Below are 26,643 nucleotides of genomic sequence, written 5' to 3'. Positions count from 1 at the left end.
AGTGGAGAATGTTTACCCCTCAAATGATAGATGGGGACAGAGACCCAGGAGGAGGGACAAATTCAGCCATACAGTGAGAGGCTCAAGGGCTCAAAAAGTCTAATGTGATCAGGGCGAGTCTCCCCACATACCAGGCCTACCACTGCCTCATTTGTAGGGGACCAGGATTCACATAAGCTGAGACTCAGCAGTTAAAATTGAGCATAAATGTATGAATGAAGAGCAGAAGAGGGAACTGAGAGCTGTCAAAAGGAGACAGTAAGGGCTAAATGGCCTCATCTACAAGGCAAAGCTGTTCCTCCAGTGCTTTAGTGTCCCCACAGGGCAGCACTCATTCCTTTACCCATTGAGACTGAGTTGAAGGGGCCTGTTCTCTTCCCATCAATATTTTTTCACTCTCTTTAAGTCATTTATCTGAGGAGCGCCATTTCTTATACTCCTATTCTCAGTAGATTCTCAAAAGATCCAGTGACTTAGAGGTGCAAGTATTACTGAACTTTTAAAAAGGAGAAAAGAGGTACTTGCCCTAGGGTAATAAAGTTAAGAGCAAGGTAAAGTAAGTAGAAGTAGAAAAACAACTTAAGGCAAGACTACAAAAAACTAACCAGAAAGAAACACAAAAACAACAACCAGAACAGAATGCCAGGAAATTGCAATGACCAAACTAGCCCCAAGAAGAGACAGGAGAAGACACTTGTCTTTTGCATTTAGGGGAGAGAACCAGAGATATGGAATATTGAATAGAATGTTAAACTTAAAAAAAAAAAAGGTTGGTTAGTTTTTGCTAAACTTTTAATCTTTCATTATTATAAGGGATGGCTCTTGGGAGGGGGAAGGAAGACAATGGGAAGGTCAAGCAAAAACAGAAGATAGCAATAATTTTTTTTTAAAGGAGTAGTGGTGTAGGTACTGGAATAGGCTTCTTGACTCCAAATGCAGTGACTTGCCTTTCCTTTGTATTACATTCAGCCATTTCAGTAAGAGTTTACATGTTTTTATAGTGCTCAACAACTAAGAAATATGCCTTATTAACTGCCTCAGATAGCAATATCAGGTAGAGTCCCATTTGGAAGAAAGTGAACTTTTATAGCTTCCCAAGGCCGAAGAGTTAATAAAAATGATAGTGTTTCTTACTCCTTTGTCCAGATAACACATGCTTTTTGATCATTTGGAAATGAGGAGGAAGAACATTCTAGGCATAAGGGTCAGCTTAGTTAAATGAACATTGGACTTGGGGAAGGGCTATTTGTTCAAAATGTAGAACATATGGCGGGGGATAATATGAAATAAGACTCAAAGGACATCAAATTACAGAAAAACTGGAGAGGATTTAAAATAGCTAGCTGGAGAATCTGTATGTTAGTTACACTAGAAGCAATAGGAAGCCACTAAAAATGATCATATAGAGAAACCACATGGTTAAATCTGCTCCTTAGGAAGATTATTTTGTAGAAGTATGAAAGACAGATTGGAGAGAAAACACATTGGTGACAAAGATGAATAAGGTTATTATAGTAGCTCAGATGAGAAATAATGACATCCTGAACCAGAACAGTGAGCTTGTGGGAGGAGAATGAATAATGTATGTGGTGTAGAACCGAAAAGAATCAACAGCTGAATGGATGTTCATTATGGGGGCATATGAAGGCAGTGACGTGACAAAGTTAAGGAAGAAGAATAAATGATTACTTTAGGTTATGAACCTAAGTAAATGAGAATATGGCTGACTCTAATACCGAAAGAATTGGAAGTTTGGTGAAGGTGGAGATTTAGCAGAAAAGATGAGTTTTGAACTTGGACATCTTGAGCTAGAGATGTGGAAGGAACATTCACATGAAGATGCCCCATAGGGAGCTGGCAATGCAGGAATGAGTTCAGGAGAAAGACAGAATTTGGATATTTAGGTTTGGGAATTACTAGGTAAAGATGATCATTAAGAAATCACATTCTAACATGGGAGACAAAATGTAAATAACTAGATATGTACAAAATATACACAGAGTAGAAGGAAAATAATCTCAGAGCTGCATTAGTAGCTATGGGGACTGGACAAAGACTCCTACAAAAGAAGATATTTCAGCTTAATTTGGAAAAGGACCCCAGAGTCTGAAATATTTAGGGGAGGAGGAAGAGAATTCCAGGCATAATGAATAGTCATTGAAAGGTATTTGAGATGTGTGTGAGGAATCGCAAGTAGACCAGTACAGTTATACTGTAAAGGGTGCAGCAGGAGTAATGTATAATAAGCAAGGAAAAACAAGAAGCCAGGCAGACTAGATTGAACACAGGATTTGGACCCATTAAGACTTGAACTCAAATCCCGACAGTACATGATAATACATATAAAACAATTTGTAAATGTTGAAGCCTTATATAAATATTAGCCATTGCTAATATAAGAGCTTTGAATGTCAAAAAGAAGAATTTATGTTAATTTAGAGGTAACAGGAAGCCAGAGTGTATCCAGTAGGGGACTAACACAATGAGATCTAAGCTTGCCACCTGTAAGAATGTATTATAGTTGGTAGAGACTTGCTTCAGGGAGATCAATTATAAAGCTATAGTGGTATATAGTCTGAGACAGTTAGGTGGCACAGTGAATATAGTGCTATGCCAGGAGTCAGGAAGACTCAGCTCCACGAATTCATATCTGGCCTCAGATACTTTCTAGCTGCCTGACCCTGGGCAAGTCATTTCATTCTGTTGGTCTTAAGTTTCCTCATCTGTAAAATGAGCTGGGGAAGGAAATGGTAAACCACTTTAGAATCTTTGCCAAGAAAATCCCAACTGGGTAGAAAGTGCTAGGCACAACTGAAAAACTACTCACTAAGTAGACAGTCCAAGTGTGAGGTAATGAAGGCACAAACTAGTACTGTTTGTGTGGACTGAAAGAGTACAAATATAAGAAATAAATCTGACAATAGACTGGATTTATAGAACGAGGGAGATGAGTTGAGGATGGTTATGGGCTTGTAAGCTGGGTGGATTGGGAGGATGCTAGAGTTCTAAATGAAGTTTGGAAGGCAGGAGAATCCTGGGGAGAAAGATAAATTCTGCATTGAACATGGTGGACTGGAGATGTTTATGGGAGGCCCAGTTTGAGAAATTTGAAGGCTGTTTGTGATGCAGGACTGTAGGCTAGAAAAGAGCTGGATATGTAGATGTGCAATCACCAAGTAAGAGTGTAGAAAGAAACAAGAAGAGGGGATAATATAGAATTCCTGGGGTGCATCCAAAATGGATGTAACTTAGGGGAGTATAGTAAAGGAGTTTGAGAGGCAACAGTTCAACAGGAGAACTAAGAGACAGTGGAGGCAGGAAAGTCAACAAAGTAGAGAACATCCAGGAGGAGAAAGGGGTCAACAGTTTTGATTCAATAACATATGCAAAACACTTTGAAATCCTTAAAGTGATGTATAAATGCTAGCTACTGTTAAATGCAGTAGTCTAGAAGGCTCAAGAAAAGGATGAGGATGGAGAAAAGTTCAATAACTTTGGCAATTAAGAAATAATTGGAGAAAAGTGAAAAAAGGGATGACCTTTAAGGTGTGATCAGGAAAGATGAAGCTCAAAAAAGGTGATCTTGATGATCAGTGAAGTAGGAAGCAAGGTCATCTGCTGTGGGAACAGACAGAAGCTGGGAAGGTTGTTTGGGGATTGAAGGCAGTGGGAAAAGTGGGAAATAGTCACATCTGGGAGCATGATAGTCAGGCAAAGATAAAAGAACAGTTGTATGGAAGTGTGGACACAATTAAGCTTATATAGTGTGAATTTGTAGGTTGAACAACATTCAGCAGTTCAGGAGGAAGGCTGAAGAAGGTGGAAAGTGGGGTGACCTAGTGCTGATGAATGTCAGGACATTAATAGCAGAAGGACAAAGGGTCAAGGGACTTAAGAGAAGAAGACAGTATACTGTAGTCAGCATCAATGTGTATTTGAATTGTACTCAGAATATGAAGGGAAGATAGTGAGGTCAGAGCTGATAACAAACTAGGGAAATGGAGGATGGAACAAATGAAGGTTGCAAAGAAATAGAAGAATACATTTAGGAAGAGTGAGCAGGTGAGGGATGGGAAGTCAAGAGATTTATTTTTCAAGTAGAATTGCAAAGCTCAAGAGTATAGATGAATCAGTTTTGGGTGATTATGAGGCATAAAATATGACAAGTAAAATGGACATGCAGTTCATGAGAGTTGAGAAGGTCAATGAATTGGGAGTATACCCAGAATGATCAAGAGGACAATTAATATGATTCCATTACCCAGGATGAAGACAGGGTTAAGTCACTGAGATAGACTGTGAAGTAGGGATTGAACTTCATGAAAAAGAAGAAAGAATAACACAGATACAGGCAAATCACAGCAATGAGGATTCAAATAGGATACAGAGACAAATGTAGTGAACCTTAAAAAAAGTAAGATTGCTAAAGTAATAGCAACATAGGAAGGGTTTAAAAGAAGTTGAAAGTAAAGAGTATATTCATTCCTCTTTTTGAACCAGCATGTAAGGGAGAACAAGAAAAGGAGCAATCAGAAAGGAGGGAGTGATGAGGGATGATTTAGTTCTCAAGAAAGAACCTCTGGTGTTTGTATCTGCCTTGTAGTTGAATTCTTCTATATGTGCTATTGCTCCCAGTTTAATATGAGTTCCTTAAGGGTATGTAGTGTCTTCTTTTCTTTTTCTATCTGTATCTCTAGAACTTAGTAAAGTGCTTGGCATATAGTAAACACTTAATATTCATTCATTCATTCAAAGACCTAAGCTTGTATAAGCACACACACACACACACAAAAGTGAAAGATCTCTAGGATGAAGGGCAGTATGCTAACAATTTAGTAGGGTTTCAGAAGGGATAAAGGTTAGATAGAATAGAACCCTGAGGAAGCATAGGGATAAGTTGGTCAAAGATGAGTGGTAGCAAGAAAAGGAAATTTATATATCATCAATTAGAAACATTGAGTCACAAGAATTAGAGCATAAGAAAGAGGGAGTTTACATGGAAATGACCCAGTTGATTGACTGTTCAGAGCAAGGGAAAACAAGATTGATGGTAATGGGAACAGATTAGGCATTGTAAAAGGCACTGATCCTCAGCAGCATGCAGCAGATCTATGATAATATTTATGTACCTTGAGAGGTCCAATTGATGTCTGGCTTTTTTCCTCCATGGGCAGCTGGCCACTGAAAGAGAGGTGTTGTGAGCAAATGACCTCTTGCAGAGGAAAGAGTGCTGAGCCAATTAACTCTGCCTAAAATGAAGAGGAAAGAAAAGCTATGTTAAACCTCTGAAGGTCCAAAGATGATGTTATATTATAGGTGAGAATAAAAAGATTTGGGGAAGAAATCTAACTTTTCTGTTGGCAAACTTAAATATTTCAGTGATAGAAGAAAACATACCATATCTCAAACTAAATTCACTTTTCTCTCTAAAAATTTCCCACATCTCTCATTTTTCCTATTTTTCTTTACATTACATGATCTTGTCAACAAATTCTCAAAGACAGTCACTAATGATATGCCTTTCAATGATTCAACAAACATTTATTAAGGGACTAGGATGGGTAGGGCTATAGGCTTAGTGTACAAGTAATATAAACATTGTCCTTAAAGAATTTAGTTTTTTTCTTTTTTTGAGAGGTGTAGATGGGAGATGCAACATGTACATATATTTGAAAAGCAGCATGAAACAGTGGAAAGAACAGTGGACTTGGAGTTAGTGACCTGGGTTCAAATCCTCACTCTATGACACTTTCTTTAGGAGAGACACTAGACAAGTCACTTAACTTTTTCAGGCTTTAGTTTCCATTCCTAGAAAAGGAGAGGGGTTGATGAAGTGACCACTGATATCCCTTCTAGTACTAAATCTTTGATACTAATATTTCATACAGAATATAAGGAGAAATTGAGAAAAATTTTCTACAAAAAATTTTGAGGAAGAAAAAGATTACTTTTAGTTGTAGGGATTTGAGAAGGATTTGCAACAAAGAGACCTATCTATCTAACATGTAATTTTTAAAGTGGCTTCTCCAGGTGTTAGTTTTGATGGACATTTCTGAGAATAATTAAACCTATAAATAGTTTGAATAGGTATGAGAGGAGGAGAGAAAGAGAGAGAGAGAGAGAGAGAGACAGAGAGAGAGAGAGAGAGACAGAGAGAGAGAGAGACAGAGAGAGAGAGAGAGAGAGAGAGAGAGAGAGAGAGAGAGAGAGAGAGAGAGAGAGAGAGAGAAGGAATAAGCGTCATGTTGAAGTACCTTTTTCTGTGTGTTTCTTTTCATGTAAATTTTGAAAGTGAGATCAGATTTCCACCAGTGTTCTATCATTGCTCCATCAAAATTTATGGGGAAGACATATCGCTGCTGAAATTTCACTACTGAAATGGAAAAAATAAACAAATAAGGCATAGGCATCTGATTACCTATATAGGAAATGAAGTTGCCTAATTTTTTTTCTTCACAATCCATGTTCCACTCTTCTACTTCTAATCCATTCTATGTATTATTGCCAGATTCATCTTCCTGAAGTCCAGTTTTGACCATTCTACTCCCTGATTTCACTTAGTTGAGCTTGCAGCCTACAGGATCAATTCCAAATTTTCAGCTTAATTGAAAGCTCTCTCTGATCTAAAACAGGGGCCTACAACCTACATCTCAAAACCCAGCTACTGCTAAGCAAGTGGCAGGCCAGATTTCATCATGTAGTCTGTGGACTAGATACAATATGGTTTTCCAATAGTATTAAATATGTCTCACTTCTAACTCCCTTTAAAGTTTAAGGTTCATAAGATCATTGAATTAGAGCTAGAAGAGACCAAAGAAGCCATGTAGGTCAACCCATAGGTCATATGGGTGATAGGTGATATTTGAGCCCGAGTTCTCTGACTCCAATACTCAGCACTCTTTCTATGGGAGCAATTCTCTCATTTTTAAAGAGAATGAAGATGAGGTCTGAGAGATTATACTAAACTGGACTGTTTACCTTAATTCAGATACATGGTGTGTTTCTACTCCCTAACTTTGTTCAGGCCTGTAATATCTTTATAACCCTAATTCCATCTATGCCTGGTGAAATACTTCCCATCCTTAAAAGTCAATATAGACAGCACCTACTAAGTGCAAAGCATTGTTCTAGGTGCTAGTGATATTGATATTGATATCCTTAAGGAGTTTATATTCTATTGAATAAAAAGAACGTGTTCACCTGTAATAACAGAAGTTCAAGAGAGTCAGACTCGAGTAACTAAGGGGATCAAGAATGGACTTTTTTGAAGACAGACTGCATCTGAGCCATGCTTTGAAGGAAGCCTAGGACTCTGTGAAGAGGTAGAGGGGAAGAACACTCCAGGCTGGAAACCACTTGCACAAAGCAAAGAGGTGAGATATGTAATACTGTGTATGGAAAATGTTGTGCCTGGCCATGTTTTGTACAGAAGACTTAGAAGGGATATTATAGTTTTCAAGTATTTGAAAACTTACGTAAAAGAGGGATGAAATGTGTTCTGTTTGGTGCCAGAAGTATTTTCACATTTGATATTTCTCCAATTCAATATCATGTTCTATACTGTCAAATGTTTGTTGGACATTTGGAACTGGGTGTCATCTAGACATCTCAAAACCAATGTCAAAAACAGAACTCACTGTCTCCCCAAATCCAACCTCTTCACAAACTTCTCTATTGTTGTCAAGGGCACCATTATCTTCCTATCACCCAGATTCACGACCTCAGGGCCCTACTTGACTTCTCATTCTTGTTCATAATCAGTTACCAATTCTTGCAATTTCTTTTCTTTTTATTTTAAATGTTCTTTTAAAAACTTTTCTATGGTTACATGATTCATGCTTTCTCCCTCCCCTCATCCCTACACCCTCCTGGAGTTGACAAGCAATTCCACTGGGTTATACATATATTATCAATCAAAACCCATTTCCTTATTATTCATTTCAGGTCTTGCTATTTCTGCCTTTATAACATCTCACATATAACTCTTCTTCTCTCCACTCAAATAGCGCCCACCCTCGTTCAGAATTCATCATATCCTGTCTGCATTATTGTAATAGCCTCCTAATTGGAGAAATTTGAACCATTCAAGTTTTTTGAGCAGCAAAGTTGTTAATTGATTCATATCCATATCATATATTCAGATGGATTTGGGAATAGAGCATGGGCTTGGAATCAGGAAATATGACCTCAGATACTCAGATACTTCCTAGTTATATGATCCTGTGCAAGTCACTTAACCCTGTTTGCTTGTGTTCCTCAATGTAAAATGAGCTAGAGTAAGAAATGGCACACGATTCTAATGTCTATACCAAAAAATCCCCAAAATGCGGTCATGAGGAATTGGATGTTATTAAAACAACTCAACAACGTGTGTTCTAATTCTGTTAGTACTTTAAGACTGAACATTCTTTAAGTGAGTATGTTTTATCTTTGTGTCTCCCCTGGTTCTTAGGATCATATTAGACTTAATTTGTTTATTCCTTTACTCCTTAGGAGGACAACTAAGATGGTGGAGTGGATAGAGCACAGGGCCTGGAGTAAGTAGGACTTGAGTTTAATTGGCAATGAGGATAGTTACTTGCTCAGAGTCATACAGCTAGAAAGTGTCTTTGGGCAGAATTGAACCCAAGACCTCCTGTCTCTAGGCCTAGCTCTCAATCTACTGATCAACCTAGCTACCCTTTCTTTAGTATCTTTACCAAGAAAACTTTAAATGAGATAAAGAAGAGTCAGACATGACTTACAAACAACAACTAATTGCTCCTTAGGCCATATTAACTTTGTTCACTCAAAACTCATAGTATTTTTTCCTAGATATTTCATCATTAAATTATGAGTAGGAAATATTTCTATAGACATGAGAAGATCTTTTATTATATGGAATTTTAAAAATTTTTTATTGTCAATGCAAAACACAATTCCATATTGGTCAATATTGTAAGAGAAAACTCATACATAACCAAAACCCCAAAATAAGACCAAAGATACACTGATGTGGAAAGATGACTTCAATAGTTCTTTCTCTGGAGGTGGCTAGTATTCCCCATCATAAGTCTTTCAGGATTATCCCAAATCACTGCATTGCTGAAAGTAGTCAAGTTTTCACAGGTGATATGTCCAATATTGCTGTTACTGTGTACAATGTACATCATTTCCTTTTTAAAATTTATTTCTTTGGGATACAGACCCAGTAGAGGTATTACTGGAGCAAAGGTTATGCAGTTTATTAGTCCATTGGATATAGTTCCAAATTGCCCTCCATAATGGTTGGATCACTTCATATAACTCCATCAACAATGCATTAGTGTCCCAATTTTGTCATATCCCTTCCAACATTTATCACTTTCCTTTATTATCATATTGGTCAATCTGATAGGTATAAGATGGTACCTCAGCATTTTTTAAATTCGCATTTCTCTAATCAAGACTGATTTAGAACATTTTTCCATATGATTATTGATGGCTTCAATTTCTTCATCTGTATATTGCTTGTTCATATCCTTTGACCATTTGTCAACTTGGGAATGGCTTGTATTCTTATAAATTTTACTTAGTTCTTTACAAATTTGAGAAATTAACCTTAATCAGAAATATTTGTTATAAAATTTTTTCTCCAGTTTGTTTCCCTTCTAATTTTGGTTAGTTTTGTTTGTAGAAAACCTTTTAAATTTAACATAATCAAAATTACTCATTTTACATTTTATAATACTCTCAATCTTTTGTCTGACCATAAATTCTTCCCTTCTCCAAAGATCTGCCAAGTAAACTTCTGTGTTCCTCTAATTTGGTTATGGTATTGTTCTTTACATGTAAATTATATATACATTTTGATCTTATCTTGATATAGGGTATGAGATGTTGGTCTATACCTAGCTTCTGCTATACTGTTTTCCAATTTTCCCACCTGTTTTTTGTTAAATAGTAAGTTGCATCGTTGGGTTTATCAAACACTAGATTGCCAAGGTCATTTACCTCTATATATTGTGTATCTAATCTGTTCTATTGAGCTACCATTCTATTCCTTAGCCAATACCATAGTTTGAGATGTGGTATTGCTAGGCCTCCTTCCTTCACATTTTTTTTATTAGTTCCCTTGATATTCTTGACCTTTTGCTTTTCCAGATGAATTTTGTTAACTATTTTTTTCCAGTTCTAAAAAATAATTATTTGGTAGTTTGATTGGTATGGCACTGAATAAATTTAAGTAGTATTGTCATTCTTATATTAGTTCAGCCTACCCATGAACAATTAATATTTTTCCAATTATTTAGATCTGACTGTGTGAAAAGTGTTTTGTAATTGTGTTCATATAATTGTTGTGCTTGTCTTGGCAAGTATATTCCCAAGTATTTTATGTTGTTTAGAGTGATTTAAAATGGAATTTTTCTTTCTAACTTTTGCTGTTGGACTTTGCTGATAATATGTAGAAATTCTAATGATTTATGCGGATTTATTTTGTATCTTGCAACTTTACTAAAGCTATTGTTTTAATTAGTTTTTTAGCTTATTCTCTAACATATCATTTGTAAAGAATAAAAAATTAGTTTCCTTACTGCCTACTTTAATTCCTTCAATTTCTTTTTCTTCCCTTATTACTAAAGCTAGCATTTCTAGTACAATATTAAATAATAATGGTGATAACAGGCATTCTTGCTTCACTTCTGATCTTATTGGGAATGCTTCTAATTTATCCCCATTGAAGATGATACATAATGAAGGTTTTAGATAAATACAACTTATCATTTTAAGGAATGACCCATTTATTCCCATGCTTTCTAGTGTTAATAGAAATGGGTGTTGTATTTTGTTGGAGGCTTTCCCTGCCGCTATTGAGATAATCATATGATTTCTATTTTTTGGTTATTGATATGGTTAATTATGCTGATAGTTTTCCTAATATCATACCAGCCCTGCATTCCTGGTGTAAATCCCACCTGATCATATAAAATGGTCCTTGTGATATATTGCTATATTCTCCTTGGTAGTATCTTATTTAAATTTCTTAAAATCTATATTCATTAATGAAACTGGTCAATAATTTTCCTTTTTTGTTTTTGTTCTTCCTGGATTAGGTAATGGAACCATATTAGTTTCATGAAAAGAATTTGGTAGGACTCCTTTTTTGCCTATTTTCCCAAATAGTTTATGTAGTATTGGGATTAATTGTTCTTTAAATGTTCAATAGAATTCACTTGTGAATCAATCTGCCTTGGGGATTTTTTCTTAGGGAGTTTATGGATAGCTTGTTTAATTTCTTTTTCTGATAAGGAATTATTTAAGGATTCCATTTCCTCTTTTGCTAACCTGGACAATTTGCATTTTTGTAAATATTCATCCATTTCACTTAGATTGTCAGATTTATTGGTCAAAATAGCTACTAATGGTTGCTTTAATTTTTTCTTCATTGGCGGTTTTATTATTTCCTTTTTTAAAAATTAAATTAACCAATACTCTATTTTCTTTTCTTTTTGCATAAAACCAATTCCTGGTCTTATTTATTAGTTCAGTGGTTCTCTTACTTTCAATTTTATTAATTTCTCCTATGATTTTTAGTCTTTAAATGAGGATTTTTAATTTGTTCTTTTTCTATTTTTTAGTTGCATACCCAATTCATTGAAATGCATTTCCTCTATTTTATTGATGTAATTGTTTAGAGATGTAAAATTTCCCCTAAGTATTGCTTTGGCTGTATCCCATAAATTTTGATATATTGTCTTCTCATTGTCATTTTCATTATTAAAATTATTTCTATGATTAAAAAAAATAAAACTCTTACCTTCCATCTTGGAATCAATACTGTGTATTGGTACCAAGGCAGAAGAGTGGTAAGGGCTAGGCAATGGGGGTTAAGTGACTTGCTCAGGGTCACACAGTTGGGAAGTGTCTGAGGCCAGATTTGAACCTAGGACCCCCCCCTCCCCCCATCTCTAGGCCTGGATCTCAATCCATGAGCTACCCAGCTGCCCCCCAATGATTTGTTTTTGACCCATCCTTTTTTAGCATTAGATTATTTAGTCTCCAATCAATTTTTGATCTATCTTTTCATGGAGCTTTATTGAATATAATTTTTATTGCTTTATGATCTGAAAAGGATGCATTTATTATTTCTCCTTTTCTACATTTGTTTGTGAAGTTTTTATGCCCTAATAAATGGTCATTTACTGCTGAAAAGATATATTCCTTTCTAATGCCACTCAATTCTCTCCAGAGATCTATTAGTTCTAAATTTTCTAAGATCTCGTTCATTTCCTTCCCTTGTTTTTTGTTTGTTTATTTATTTATTGTTTGATTTATCTAGATCTGAAAGGAGGAAGTTGAGGACCCCAATATATTGTTTTACTGTCTATTTCTTCCTGAAGTTCATGTAATTTCTCCTTTAAAAATTTAGAGGCTATACCATTTTTCCCTTTTGATCTTGCTCTTTTTCCTTTCACTCTATTCTTCACCAGTGTTTTGCTTTTTATACTCCCTCTCCCCCTCACTCTATTAGCACCACCCCTTTCCCTTGTTTATTCCCCTTCTACTCTGTAGAGTAAGATAGGGTTTTATATCCCAATGAGTATGGTTGCTATTCTCTCTCTGAGTCAATTATTATGAGAGTAAAGTTTAAACACTGTTCTTCACTACCTTCACCCTCCGCTCTATTGTAGTCATTTTTTATGCCACTTCACGCTATATTCTTAACCCCATTCCATCTCTCCTTTCCTTCTTCTCTCAGTGCAATCCCATTTTTCACCACTTTATTTATTTTCGTATATCACGTTGACTTATCTCCCCACCCTCTGTCTAAGTGTAGTCCTTTTAACTGTTCTACTACTAATTAGAATATTAAAGAATTTCAAATATCCTCTTTACACGCAGTTTGACCTTGTTGAGTCCCTTAAATTTTTTCTTTCTTATTTACCTTTTTAGGCTTTTCTTGGTCTTATGTTTGGACTTCAAATTGTTTAGGTCTGGTCTTTTCCTCAGGAATGCTTGGAAATCTTTTTTACTGAATGATCATTTTCCCCCTCTGAAACATTATACTCAATTTTGCTGGATAAGTGTTGCAAACTTAGATTTTTTGCCTCCCTGAATATCATATTCCATGCCTTCTGATTCTTTAATGTGGAAGCTACTAAGTCCTCTGTGATTATGATTGTAGCTCTGTGGTATTAGAATTGCTTCTTTCTGGCTGCTTTCAGTTTGTCTTTTTGGGTTTGGGGCTCTAGGTCATTCAGTAAAAAATTTAAGGGATCATGGCTTTCAGGTAGTCCAATAATCCTTAAATTGTCTCTCTTTGATCTATTTTCCAGGTCAGTTGTTTTTTCAATCAGGTATTTCAGGTTTTCTTTTGTCCCCCCCCCCCCCCCCCCCCCATTCTTTTGACTTTGTTTTTTTTGTTTTTGATGTCTTATGGAGTCATTAGCCTTTGACTTTGTTTTTTTTTGTTTTTGATGTCTTATGGAGTCATTAGCTTCTAGTTGCCAAATTCTAATGTTTAATTAATTCTAATGATTTTCCTGTCAGCTTTCAGCCTCTTTTTTCATTTGGCCCATTTCTTCTTGCATTATTTTTATTTCTCTTCCCCATTTTTCCTCTGATTCTCTTAAATGATTTTTGAAATCCTTTTTAATCACTTCCAGAATCTGAGTCCAATTCACATTTTTCTTTTGGACTTTATGTGAGTTTGCTTTCCTTTCACTGTCCCCTTCTGTGTCTGTGCCTTGCTCTGTCTCTATAAAAATTCTCTAAAGTTAGGTATTTTTTTGGATGTCTGCTCATTTTCCTAGTCTTTTTAAAGGTAGACTCTGTTCTCTGGGAGGTTAGGATACCCTCTTAAACTTCGGTTCTCTGGAAAAGTCTTTAGAAATAGAGGATAGAATTTTAGAGCTAGAAGGGACATTAAAGTTTATGTCATCCATTCTTCTCTTCTGGCTTGCCCAAGATCATACAGGTTATATGAACCAGTTAAGAGATGAAACCAGGTCTTCAGACTCTAATTCCAGTGATCTGAGAGATCATCTAGTTAAACTAATTCATCTTATAATTGTCAAAGCTACAGCTAAAGGTTGTAAAGTGACTTATACAAGATAAAAAATCAACGGAAAAGCTGCTTTGGCTTTTGAAACAGTTGTTTTTGTGTTGGGTAAAGCTGCTGACTAAATATTTGACTAGGCAACCAGGACATTTCTTTTCTTAAATTAAAATTTTCTTTTCTTTTCATGAGATTTGCATTTTTTTCTCAACCCTCATCCCCTCTATCCTGCTCACCAAAAAGAAAGCTTGAAAAACCAACCCCACACCCAATGACAAATGGATTTGGTCAAAAAAATTAACATCTGCATTAGCCATGTCCAAGAAGATTATATCTTTCTGCCCAAGTCCCAAGCTCTGTCAGGAAGAGGGCAGCAGGTTTCCTCATGAATCCTTGAGGACTGAGATCAGTAATTTCACTGACCAGAGCTCCTAAGTCATTCCAAGTTGTTTTGTCTTCACAGTATTGTTATTGTATGAGCCATTCTGGTTCTGCTCCTTTCCCTCTGTATTGGTTCATTCAAGGCTTCCTAGGTTTTTCTGAAACCACCTCCTTTTATCATTCTGTACAGCACAATAGTATTCCACCATATTTATAAATACAACTTTTCTATTATTTCCCAGAAGAAAGGCACAGTCTCAATTTCCAGTTCTTTGACAACAGAAAAAGAACTGCTGCTATGAATACAAGGTATAAATGGGTCCTTTTTCTCATTCTTTGATCTTTTTATAGATCTAGTAGCAACACCACTGGACCAGAGGGTATGCAAATTTAATATCATTTTGGCAGAGTTACAAATTACTTTCCAAAATGGCTTCAGTGGTTCATAACTCCACTAAGAGAGCATTAAGGTATCTATTTTCTCATAGACCATCTTGTCAAATATACCAGTTGGATGGGTAGGAGTTAGAAACCAAGAGTTATTTTAACTTCCATTTTTCTGTTAGTGATTTAGAGCACTAAAAAAAAAAAGCTATTCCTTCTGTCTTAGAATCAACACTAAGTATCAGTTCCAATGCAAAAGTGCAGTAAGGGTTAGACAATTGGGGTTAAGGGACTTACCCAAGGTCACACTGATAAGAAGTATCTAGAGCCAGATCTGAACCCAGGAGCTCCTGTCTCTAGGCTTGGCTTGGCTTTCTACTCCCTGAACCACTGGCTTTCTCCTAGAGCATTTTTTTTTTCATATGGCCATTAATAGTTTGTATTTTGTATTCTGAAAAATGTCATTTATCAAATGGAAAAAATGTTCTAATTCTTATAAATTTTAATCAGTCCTCTATGAGGACATAAAATGAGAATTTTTTCATTTAAGCTTATTACAAAGACCTCCCCCCCTCCCCCTGCCCTTGCTTCTCTTCTCATTTTAACTGCATTGGTTTTGTTTGTGAAAAACATTTTTTATTTTACCCTCTATAAGTCTCTCTTTTTGTTTGATCAGGATTTCTACCTCTATATATAGATCTGACAAATATTTCCTTCCTTGTTCCGCTCATTTGATTATGATGTCACTCTTTATGATTAAGTCATGTGCCTATTTGGAATTTGTTTTCAAATATGCTACAAGATGTGGGTCTATATCTAGTTTCCAACTACTTTTCAATTTTCCCAACAGATTTTTAGCCAAGTTATTTTCAAACAGCTGTCAGAAAGAAATAAGGGTTCTGGGGTGCAGAAATTCTTCCAAATTAAAACTCTCTAGAGAAAAGGAGATAGAATCCTTACCTCCCCCGGTAATTTTACTGGAAGCTAGTCGGATAGTTTCTGTAGCCACTAAAATCTCTTCTGTTTCAGTCCTGGAGGCATCAATAGGAAAGTGGTATTCCACAAAGAAAGTACTTTAAAAAAAAAGAGAGATAAAAAAATAAAATCCTATTTGTTTCTCAATTTAAAAAATTGTAAGCTCTTGATTACATAGAGGAGAGGCAATAAGAATTATAAAGTGCATATTATGTACTAGGCATTTTGCTAAGCATTTTACAAATATATCTCATTTGATTCTTATAAAAACCTCAGAAGGTAATTCCTATTAGTCCAATTGTACAGTTGAAGAAATTGAAGTGGTCAAAGGTGAAGTGACTTGCCCATAGTCATATAATTGGTATGTCTCTGATGGAAGATTTGAATTCATGTCTTTCTAACTCCAGGCCTAGTGCTCTCTCCACTTGCATGACTAGCTGCACTTCTATATACTTCGTTGGGTTGCTGTTATGAATGCAATTTGTATAATTTCAAACACTAAATATTTCCTTTGTGATTTCAGCTCTGTAGGAAATATCTTTTATTGATGTAGATCAATTTCCTTCTAATTTGATATATGCTTTTGCCAAAACAATTAACCTCCTGTTAGACAATCCTGGGATGTAGGCTAAACTGGCTTTTAGATAGTCGTGCCACAGGGTTCATATTCAAATCCTTGAACTGCCAGTCTTCATATATATGATATCTAAATACCAACTAACAAGTTAGGTGTTGAGAAGCTCATGAACTCGGGTGCTGATACATTTTTCTCGAACAAAATCAAAATCTTGGATTTTATGTAAAAATACAATCTCAAGCAAAAAATCAAAATTCTTAGATTTTGAATTAAAATATAATCCCCCCCTGAAGTAGGTGTTAAAAACCATCCAGTTCAGCTCAGGATGCAATGTTAAGTTATGGGGGTATATGAGTCAATTATCAAAAGAAAAGCATAATCAAAAACATAAGGAGGAAAAAAAATTCAAAATAGGCCTTTGTATAGGTCCAATTTAAAGTAATTTCTATCCCACAAGTCTATAGGACAGAATGCAGTAATATTTCACTTTCCTATTTGCAGCCAAGACTACAGGAAGTTGCCATAATATAAGAAGAAAAAGAACTGGAATTCTATTTTGATAGGGAAGCGTCATTCCCTCGTATGACCTTTTTGTCATTCTCAGGGATATAGGGAGCCAGCATGATAGTCAAACTTCGTATTTGTATGAGTACTTCACAAAGAGTGTAGATACAAGGAAATCCTACGATTTAACATATGTCAAGTGTCGCAACCTTGAGTCTCACACTAATTTCCTGTGTGCTCTTTTTGGCACATTTCAGGTTAAGTCTGTACTCCTTGTGTTTTATCCTTTTTTCTGTAATCATACATTAACATTAATCATAGTCCTATAATATTTTATCAATAAATGGCAGGTTCCCATAGTTTAAAGCTTTTGGGTATGTATTGATATTATAGCAAGTATATATATATATATTAACTTGTATTACTGCAGAAAAAATTAATTATATGTACCTTTTGTACAAGAAATGAGAAAAAATCAAATATTCTGATCAAAAATAAAGAAAAGCAATAATAAAAATAAGGAAAAAAATCAGTAATTCAATGTGTTCTTTGAAAGAAAAAAAAATATCCACTTGTCAATGGATTATAATCTACAATTCATGTGATAGGGTAGAGTCAATCAGTCTCAACAGAAGATGCTTTCTTCACATGTGAGCAATGAATCCAAGAGTCCTTTTCTCCAACCTTTATAGATGTTGGAGTAGTTAACAATATTTGGAATGGTCCTTCCCACAAAGGCTGAGTTGCTCCAGTACGCTTGAAATTCTTAATATACACTTTGTCTCCTGGGTTTAGGTCATGAAGAGAAAAGTCTAGTGGTCCGGCTTGTACTGCTGTTCCGGACTCATGAAGTTCACGTAGTTTGTGCTGTAACTCCTGTATATAGGAAGCAATAGTAGTATCTCCCCCTATTAGTGAGGTATATGCAGGGGGAAAAGGTTTAGCCTGTATAGGAGGATGTCCAAAAAGCATCTCAAATGGTGAGATGTGTAAGTCTCCTCTAGGCCTGCTTCTAAGATAAAATAGGGCCAGAGGGAGAATTTCAGGCCATTTTAAATGTCTTAGTGCATAGTTTTCCATTCATAGTTTTAAGTTCTTTGTTCATCCTCTCCACTTGTCCTGAGCTCTGGGGATGATATGGAACATGAAAAATTTGGGAGTTATTCCCAAGCAAGAATATATCTGATTCAATACGTGCTGGCAGTCCAAAGCGAGGAATAATTTCCTTTAAAAGTATCTTAGCAACAAAATCCTTTGTGGCTCGGATCGCAGGAAATGCTTCCAGTCATCTGGTTAGTTGATCTACAATTACTAGACAAAATTTATAACATCCAGCCTTTGGCATTGTTATGAAATCTATCTGTAGATGTTCAAAAGGTGTGTAAGCCAGAGGACGTCCACCAAAGGCTTTTCCACGAAATGCATGTAGGTTATATGCCTGGCAGGTAGAGCAGGCTGAACATACTTTAGAGGCTATAGTAGTTATACCAGGGGTTATCCATACTCTCTTCACAGAGTCCACGATGCCCTGGGTGCCAAGATGACCATTTTTATGAATAGATTGGCAAATTTGGTGATAGAAACTTCTAGGGAGCAGGGATTTTCCTTCAGATGACACCCATACTCCATTCATCTGTTTTGCTTTGAATTTTTGTTTCCATTTTTCCACTTCCTTTTCATTATAGGAAAGTGATAAATTTAAATTTAAATCATCAGTGCTTGTTAATGTCAAAATCAATTCAGGTCCTTCTATGGCTGCTAGCTTTGCAGCGGCATCTGCTCGATCATTTCCTCTAGAGACGGGGTCAGTGCCACCTGTATGGGCAGAGCAATGAACTACAGCTAGGGTTTCAGGAAGCTGGAGAGCAGAACGAACTTCATTTATAATTTCTGCATTAGCTATAGATTTTCCAGCTGAGGTTAAAAATCCTCTTTGGAGCCATAACATTCCAACTGAATGACAAATGCCAAAAGCATATCTAGAATCTGTATAATTGCCAAAGATAAAAAGGCAACACATCCCTTACCTATGGAAATGACATTATTGCTATTCCACCTAACCTCAGAAGGAATAACACAAGAGCAAAATACTTGCACTCTATTTCCCCAAAACATCACCAAAAGATCAGACCCTCAAACCCAATCCCAAAAGACTACCATGGATTAACTTTTACTTAGGTACATAATTTCCAGTAACTACAAGCCAAGCCCAGAACTTTCCCACTCACAGAAACTTATTCTCATGAAGCCAGCATACAAATCAATCATAAAGGTCCATACAAAACGTGCAGGTACACCAAGCTTCATCATGCCTCAGTGAATTGATTCTTCCCCTTGAGAAACTCCCTGGTAAACTCTGAAAAATGATCAGTCTAATATTAAATCTGAATTGTGTTCTCAGTACCTCTCAACCTCAATGTTATGATTGTTGCATTGCCTTTAAGAATTTCTGATTGATTATTTCTTTTTTATTAAAAGTAATAAGTAAAATTTCCTTGATTCAAGTTCAAGCTCCTCACAGAGTGATGAGAAAATTAAGCCACCTATGATGAAATCATTTATCTTGTGTGAAACCTTTATTCTGTCAAGAATCTGTAATCACAATACAATATAGAATGTTGACCAAGTGATTTGTTATAAGTTAATGTATCTCTTTTTGAATTATCTCTATTTAGACATGTGTGTTAGGTAATGTATCTGTGTGCCAAAAAAAGGGTACAAAAATAAACACCAGGTTTGGGGATGGCAAAGCAGCTATTAGGTACAAAGCATGCCCATGGCCGAAAAATATACAGCTGTCTTCTGTTTGTTATTTTCTTGATTGACCGTTCATCACCTGTCGGGAACCCCTGGAGTTGCAAGTGAGGTTGGACCTTGCAGTCACTTACTTGGAGAAGTAAGAGTAGGTAGAGCATTGGACCTAGAGTTAGTAAGACATGAGTTCAAATCCAGTCTTAGTCACTTACCTGCTTTAATTTTCCAAGACTATGTGATCAGTGCTAGGCCTAAAACTAAATCTCTCTCTCTCTCTCTCTCTCTCTCTCTCTCTCTCTCTCTCTCTCTCTCTCTCTCTCTCTCTCTCTCTCTCTCTCTCTCTCTCTCTCTCTCTCTCTCTCTCTCTCTCTCAAGGCTTCAATAGCCTATAAAGCAGATAGATCATTAGACTTGGAACATGAGTTTAAATCAGGTTTCAGAAACTTACTGGCTATGTGACCTTGGGCAAGTCACTTAATTTGTTTGCTTTAATCCACTAGAGAAAGAAACGGCAAACCACTCCAATATCTTTGCCAAGAAAACTCCATGGACAATACTGATATGCTATAGTCCACATGGTTATGCCATGTTCCTAACCTGACATTATACTGAAGTCCTCACTCCTTCATCACCTCATGTATCTAATCTGTTCCTGTTATTTCTTCTCCATAGCATCCTTCTCTCCTCTCATACAATTTCTGCCTTAGTACAAGATATTATCCACCTCACTTCCAGTTTCTCCTGCTCTAGGCCATCTAACATATTGCTGTCAAAGCGTACAGCTGACCATATCATTCCCCTACTAAATGAATTTTGGTGTCTTGCTATTCCATTTCGAATAACATGTAAACTTTTTGGTTTAAATTTTAAAGCCCTTTATAACCTGGTCCCAAACTGTCTTCTTAGCTTTGGTGGCCATTACTGCCCCTCTTTCATGTTTCAATACAACTAAATGGGCTGTATCTCTAGTCCTTACACACAACACTCTGTCTTTGGCATCTTTTCATTCATGGGGAAACCTTTTAAAAGTAGTATGTCAAATCCACATAATTTTCTGATTATGCCAGTGGTAGCCTGCCCAAAAGGCTAATTTGTTGTCATCTTCATTTAACTTTCCCTAATGATGGAATGTGCACCTTCCTTACCTCCATCTCATAGAGTCCCTCCTTGCTCTTTCTCAAGCACCATTCTTCATAGAAAACCTTTCCTATTTACCTCCAGCTTTTCTTCTTTAATTACTTTGTACATATTTAATAAATTTTATATTTAGGCACATAATAAATCCTTGTTGATCAAATGAATGAAACCAGTGCAATACCTGGGCTATCAATTATCTCTCATTTTTGCAACATTAATTGCCCACCTCAATTTTTGAACATACATATCTCATCTCTCTCTCTCTCTCTCTCTCTCTCTCTCTCTCTCTCTCTCTCTCTCTCTCTCTCTCTCTCTCTCTCACACACACACACACACACACACACACACACACATCTTTTTAATGCAAAAGTCACCACTGGCAATATTCTACAACATCCTTTGGGTCACTTGCTATTTTAATTCTTTGAAGATTATGGTGTAGTGGCAAGAAAAAGATGACTTTTTGTGTCTGGGGATGAGTTTTTGTAGCAGTCTGGGTTTACTCTAGTTCAGGGTTGGTGAATGTTTTCAAATTTGCATGCCCAAATTGCAACTTCAAGCTGCCTGTGAGCCCCCTGCTTTACCCCAGAGTGGAGGGAGGAAGTGCTCACTTTGAGCAGCTGGACAGAGGGGTGGGACATGCAAAAAAAGTCCTTAAAAACTGTGGAGAAGGGGAAAGGAGCAGGACTTCCCACCCCCATGCTGGCTGAGCATGAATGCCACACCTTCACCAATACTATGTTACTATGCAACTTACTAAAGGCAATTCAAACCTTTCTCTTTCTCTTATTCAATCTGGGGCCTGTTTACTGACCATATGTAGGACCTGTTCAATATTTATGTACTGAAGGACAAACTGAAAGAACTATTCATTTAGATGCAAGTCATGGCTTGAACAATATGTGTTTTTTATCTGAAACCAAAAATACTCAGATTTTGTAGAAGAAAGGAATGGGTATAAAAGCATAGCCATGGAGCAGCTAGATGATTCCATAAATAAGAGTCTGTCTTGACAATGGGAGGTCTTGGATTCAAATCTGACCTCAGACATTTCTTAGTTGTGGAAGTCACTCAACCCCAATCACCTAGCTTTCACCTCTCTTCTGTCTTGTAACCAATGCTTAGTATTGATTCTAAGACTGAAGGTAGGGGTTATTAAAAAAAAAAAAGATGGCTATTATTTGTACTTAGCATGTTTTAAGTCCACTCTATTTTCCAATATGGAACTTATTAGCTCCCCCCCCTCCCCCCTCCAATTTCCTATACCCATACCACTCTCCCTCCTCATCTGTCTCCTGGGTTCCCTGGCTTCCTCCAAATTCCAGCTAAAGACCCAATTTCTGCAAGGAGCCTTTTGCAGGCATCCTTAATCTTAGTGTCTTCCCTTTGAGACAATTTCCAGTTTATTTTGTATCTAGCTTGTATGCATGTAGTTGTTTGTAGGCTGTCTCCCACTTGACTGTGAGTTCCCTGAATGCAGAGATTATTTTCTGACTAACTTTATATCTCTAGTGCTTAGCTTGACACATATTAATTACTTAATAAATTCTTCCTTACTTGACTTTAAAAGATCAAGAATCAAAGAATTATGGAATACAAGATCTAAAGGAGACCTCAGAGCATATCTGATCTAACCTCTATGAGAAGCATGCAAAAAATGTTGCATAAATTCTACAATATTCCACCAAATTCAGCAATTTATCAAATGCCCATCACATGCACAACACTGTGCTATGTGGTAGGGGAGATACAGAGATACAGGAAGAGAGGCTCCTGTGAGCGCAAAAATATGCGAAAAAATTTAAGATTCACACTCCCCATCATCATGGTACTTACTCAGTCTAAATGAGGAGATAAGATACAAATACAGTTATAATGCAATCTAGGACACAATTATGTGCTCTTTGAGAAGAGAAAGATTATTTTTCACTGACATGGAAGATCAGGGAAGGCTTTACTAATTACTAGTAAACTCACAATACTCAAAAGATTTCTAGAACCCTAAAGCTGGGAAAGCCATTAAGAGATTATCTAGACCAATTGCTCAGTTACTTGAAACCCAAATCCTTCTTTCTTGGTAAGTTCCAACTTAGATTGCATCTTCTTCATAAAACATTCATGGATCTCCTCCACTGAAAGTGATCCATTCCTACTAAAATATTACTAATGCACTCATAGAATCACAGGTGGCTATCATTGGACATCTAGTCTAATCCACAAAAAAGAGCCTTATCCCTGACAAATAGTTGTCATCTAATCTCAGCATGAAGATCTTCAGTGAGGATGAATTTTCCTTTTCCATCTGTATTCTCTCTAAGGCCCCTGAAGCTGAACTATTATTTGCATTTTTATAACCCCAGATATCAGCAAAAATGCTTTTTTGCACATAATAGGTACTGAAAACATTTTTAGTGAATTAAACTTACTTCTTTTCTAACTCTTAGTTTTAGATTTTGATTTAAAGTCTGTTAGTTTAAATGTGGGACCCCAAACTAAATAAATAACAAATATGTTGGTGTGGCAAACTTTCAAAAGCAATACATCAAATTTACATTTTTAAAAATTATGTCACTGGTAGCCTCCCTACAATTTTTTACTGGCTCCTTACTGTCTCTGAAGACAAAGTCTAAACTTATTCATCAGCCTGGCATTCAAGGCCCTTTGTAATTGATATGAAACTTGTGGATTCTGTTTACTCATTGAAGGGAGATTCTTGCTGTGTTGTGGAATATCACACTCTTGCCACCTTCATATCTTTGTTAACATTGACCCAGTACCTGAAATGTCTTTCTCTCCTTCCACTCATGTTAAAAAAGTCCATTATTGAGGATTCAAATCCAATGCCACTTCTCCATTTCTACATCTCTGAAGTTTGAGTTAATCTTTCCCTTCTTGAAGCTCTCAAAGCACTCTGCATCATTCTCAGACACTTATCTTCTATTTCTATGATAATTACTAATGAGTATGTTTTACAAAGTTATACAAACTCACTAATGGCAGGCACCATGCTTGTTTTATTTTCTTTGTCTTGCACATAGTAGGTATTTAATAAATATATGCTGAATGTGTGTCAATTCTGGCAAATTGCTAAATGCTCCAGTACTATCCTTTTGGCTCCCTGACCTTCTCTTCCTGCCTTGGCTTCATTATTTATATTAGAATAAATAACAGATATCCTTCTCAGAAATCTTCAGCTTCAGCTTCACTATGGAGGCCACAGAAAAGACAGAGAAAGAAATGCAAGGGAAGAGAAAGGAATTCGAGCGTACCGTTTTCTGGACGAGTTTGATCTGGGCGGTCTGGAAGGTATGCTTGTTTTGCCTGGGGTCGTCGCCTGGGGACTTTCTGGGGTTACTCCCAGTGCTTCAATGACAACTCTGGCTGAGCGTATCCGACCCAACAAGGCCAGTCTATCTAAACTCAGTGTGATCACTTCATTTTTCCTGGGACTCTCTGAGCATGTTGGTTGCACAGTAGAACTCCTGAAAAGAGTCCAGAGAATTGGGTTATTATCATTGTGTACCTGCTGCATTTTAAACAAAAATTTATTAAATGTCTAACAAATAAGCAATTTGTTTAACTATAGCAACTCAGAAAAATGTCTACTAACGTAAAGGGGGCTGTGAGCCAAATTAGTAAACAGAGTTTTGATGAATTAATGGATCCTTTAAGCACTGAAGTTACCAGATCCCAGAACACTTGGTTAAACCTCTCTCTAGAAGGTTATTCAGTTAATTGCCACACAAACTGGATAGGCAGTAATGACTTGAAGTACTGCTTGAACTTAAATGGCCTTTCTTCCCTGAGCTGAGTGAGTCTATGGGCATATAAGTAATTTATAACTAGTTTTAATAGAGTTAGCTGCCCTCTTAATTACCATCAATTCAGTCCAGCTGCCATACACCAAAAAGTAATGGAGAGGCAGCTAGGTGGCTCAGTAGATAGTCAGACCTGGAGTTGGGAGGATCTGGGCTCAAATCTGGCCTCAGACACTTCCTATTTGTGAGACCCTAGACAAGTCACTTAATCTCCATTGCCTGGCCCTTACTGCTCTTCTGCCTTTGAACCAATACACAGTACTGATTCTAAGATGGAAGGTAAGGGTTTTTAAAAAGAAAAAAAAAAAGGTAAATCAACCTACTCTAATATTCCAGTATAAAGGGTTAAGTCAAAGTTCTGGTTGGGCCCCATAAAGCCTAGACTCTTATCTCTTTATTTCTAAGCTAGTTTACTTAGTATATTTACTTACTTGCCTGAAACAGGATAGCAATATCAACATCCCAATCCCAGGATCAATTAATAACATCAGATGGAGGTTGGGGCATGATAATAATATAGTAAAAACAATTTTGCCACGACGAATAAGGAAATTCTTCTAAAGCTACATTGGGAGCCAAGAGGCCTGGGTTCAAGTCTAAGTTCTGTAATTGATTATTTATATGATTTGGGGCAAATCTTTTCACATTCTCTGAGCTTGAGTTCCCTCACCTGAAAACATGGGGATAATGATATTTGCATTACTGATCTCAGAAGGCTGTTGTGAGGGAAGTGCTTTGTAAGCTACAAAACATTATATCAAGTCAATCAATATTATTATATAGATGATCAGGTTATTTTACCAATGCTATTATAAAAATAATTTTTTTTTTGTCCACACAAATAAGATAGTGTTTATCTCACTTTTTGCTTTAGCATGTTAGAAGGGCCTAGAGGAGAAAATCTTTCATGAAACCTTAATATCAATAACTCACCTTTTTATAGCATTTTATGTGAGGCCATGGGTAGAATGAAGGTAGAGTGAAACTATTCCGCTGACTCTGGCCCCAGAGGACCAGGTTCAGGTACAGCTTCTGAGGCTCACTACCTGTGTGACCTTGGGCTAGTCATTTACTCCCCTGGGCCTCATCTTTCTCATCTATAAAGAGGGATAAGACTAGATGGCCTCTGATGTCACTTGCAGCTTTAAATCTCTGATCCAATGGACCTTGTTAAATGTCAACTTGAAACTTAAAGCACTCTACAAGAGACTTTCTTCAAAACCCTGTGGGATAAGTAGCACAATAATTATGACTAAATTCTCTGGTTGGTAATAACCTTTCCCTTCATTCCTTCAGGGCATTCTGTTTTAATGTTGTGGTTGTGTAAAATTTTGTATTACAGTAATTTTCCTGTCTCTCCACAAAATCTGTTTCTTTGTACTTCTTCCCATGTTTAGTAAATCTGAGAGATGGGATCTGAATTCAGGTCTTGGATGCCTTCTACTTCACTAAGCTATCTTTTAATCAGAAAACTCTAGATGATGAGAACTTTAAGGATTATCTAGTTCAATCCTACTACTAGCTAGCATTTATAAAGCATTTTAAGGTTTGCAAAGTGCTTTACATATTATCTTATTTGATCCTAACAACACCCCTATAAGGTAGATGCAATTATCATCCCCATCTTACAGATGAAGAAATTGAGGCTGGGACAGGGGAAGTGACATTCCCAAGGTCAGATGGCTATAGCTAATGCTAGATAGATCTTGACTGAGTCATATATAAAAGGTCACACAGAGGCTCACTTAGGTTTCTTTCCCATTGCTGTCTTCTTTCGACTATGATGTCTTGAATCCACTGCCTTGGGATGCTGGGCAATATCTCTTGACTGTACTAGTTTCTCAGGAGGTATTTTGTCATCATCTTCACTGTGAATATCACTCACATTGGAATCAGTTTTCTTCATATGAATGTCAGAAAAGAAAGCAAAAAAGGAACATGAGAAGTTAACCAATTTGGGGCTGATCATCATAATTTCCCTAGAGACTTTTAAGCTTTTTTTGCTGGATATTTTACTTAAGCAAAAAAGATACCTTTTTTGAGAGAACTCAAGAGATTTCTGTTACACATTACTACTTGCTATTCAAATCAGCTCT

The 26,643-nt window shown here is 36.5% G+C and overlaps 1 protein-coding gene across 6 annotated transcripts in view; it reads right to left on the bottom strand.

Moving 5' to 3' along the window:
* The window catches only part of C2CD3 (C2 domain containing 3 centriole elongation regulator), a 176,429-nt gene that overhangs the window by 103,376 nt on the left and 46,410 nt on the right, over positions 1-26,643 (bottom strand). For all 6 annotated transcript variants that reach the window (XM_007490990.3, XM_007490993.3, XM_056794986.1 and 3 more), the window contains 5 exons: positions 26,293-26,447; positions 23,999-24,211; positions 15,743-15,855; positions 6,255-6,373; positions 5,130-5,249 (listed from right to left, as the gene is read on the bottom strand). In XM_007490990.3, the coding sequence (XP_007491052.2) occupies positions 5,130-5,249; positions 6,255-6,373; positions 15,743-15,855; positions 23,999-24,211; positions 26,293-26,447 (720 nt within the window). The remainder of the gene's footprint in view (positions 1-5,129; positions 5,250-6,254; positions 6,374-15,742; positions 15,856-23,998; positions 24,212-26,292; positions 26,448-26,643) is intronic.

This window comes from Monodelphis domestica, chromosome 4 (genome assembly GCF_027887165.1).
Source record: "Monodelphis domestica isolate mMonDom1 chromosome 4, mMonDom1.pri, whole genome shotgun sequence".
In the NCBI taxonomy this organism is placed as follows: domain Eukaryota; kingdom Metazoa; phylum Chordata; class Mammalia; order Didelphimorphia; family Didelphidae; genus Monodelphis; species Monodelphis domestica.
The sequence above is the reverse complement of the archived record's forward strand: the minus strand, read 5'-3'. Positions and strand labels throughout refer to the sequence as shown.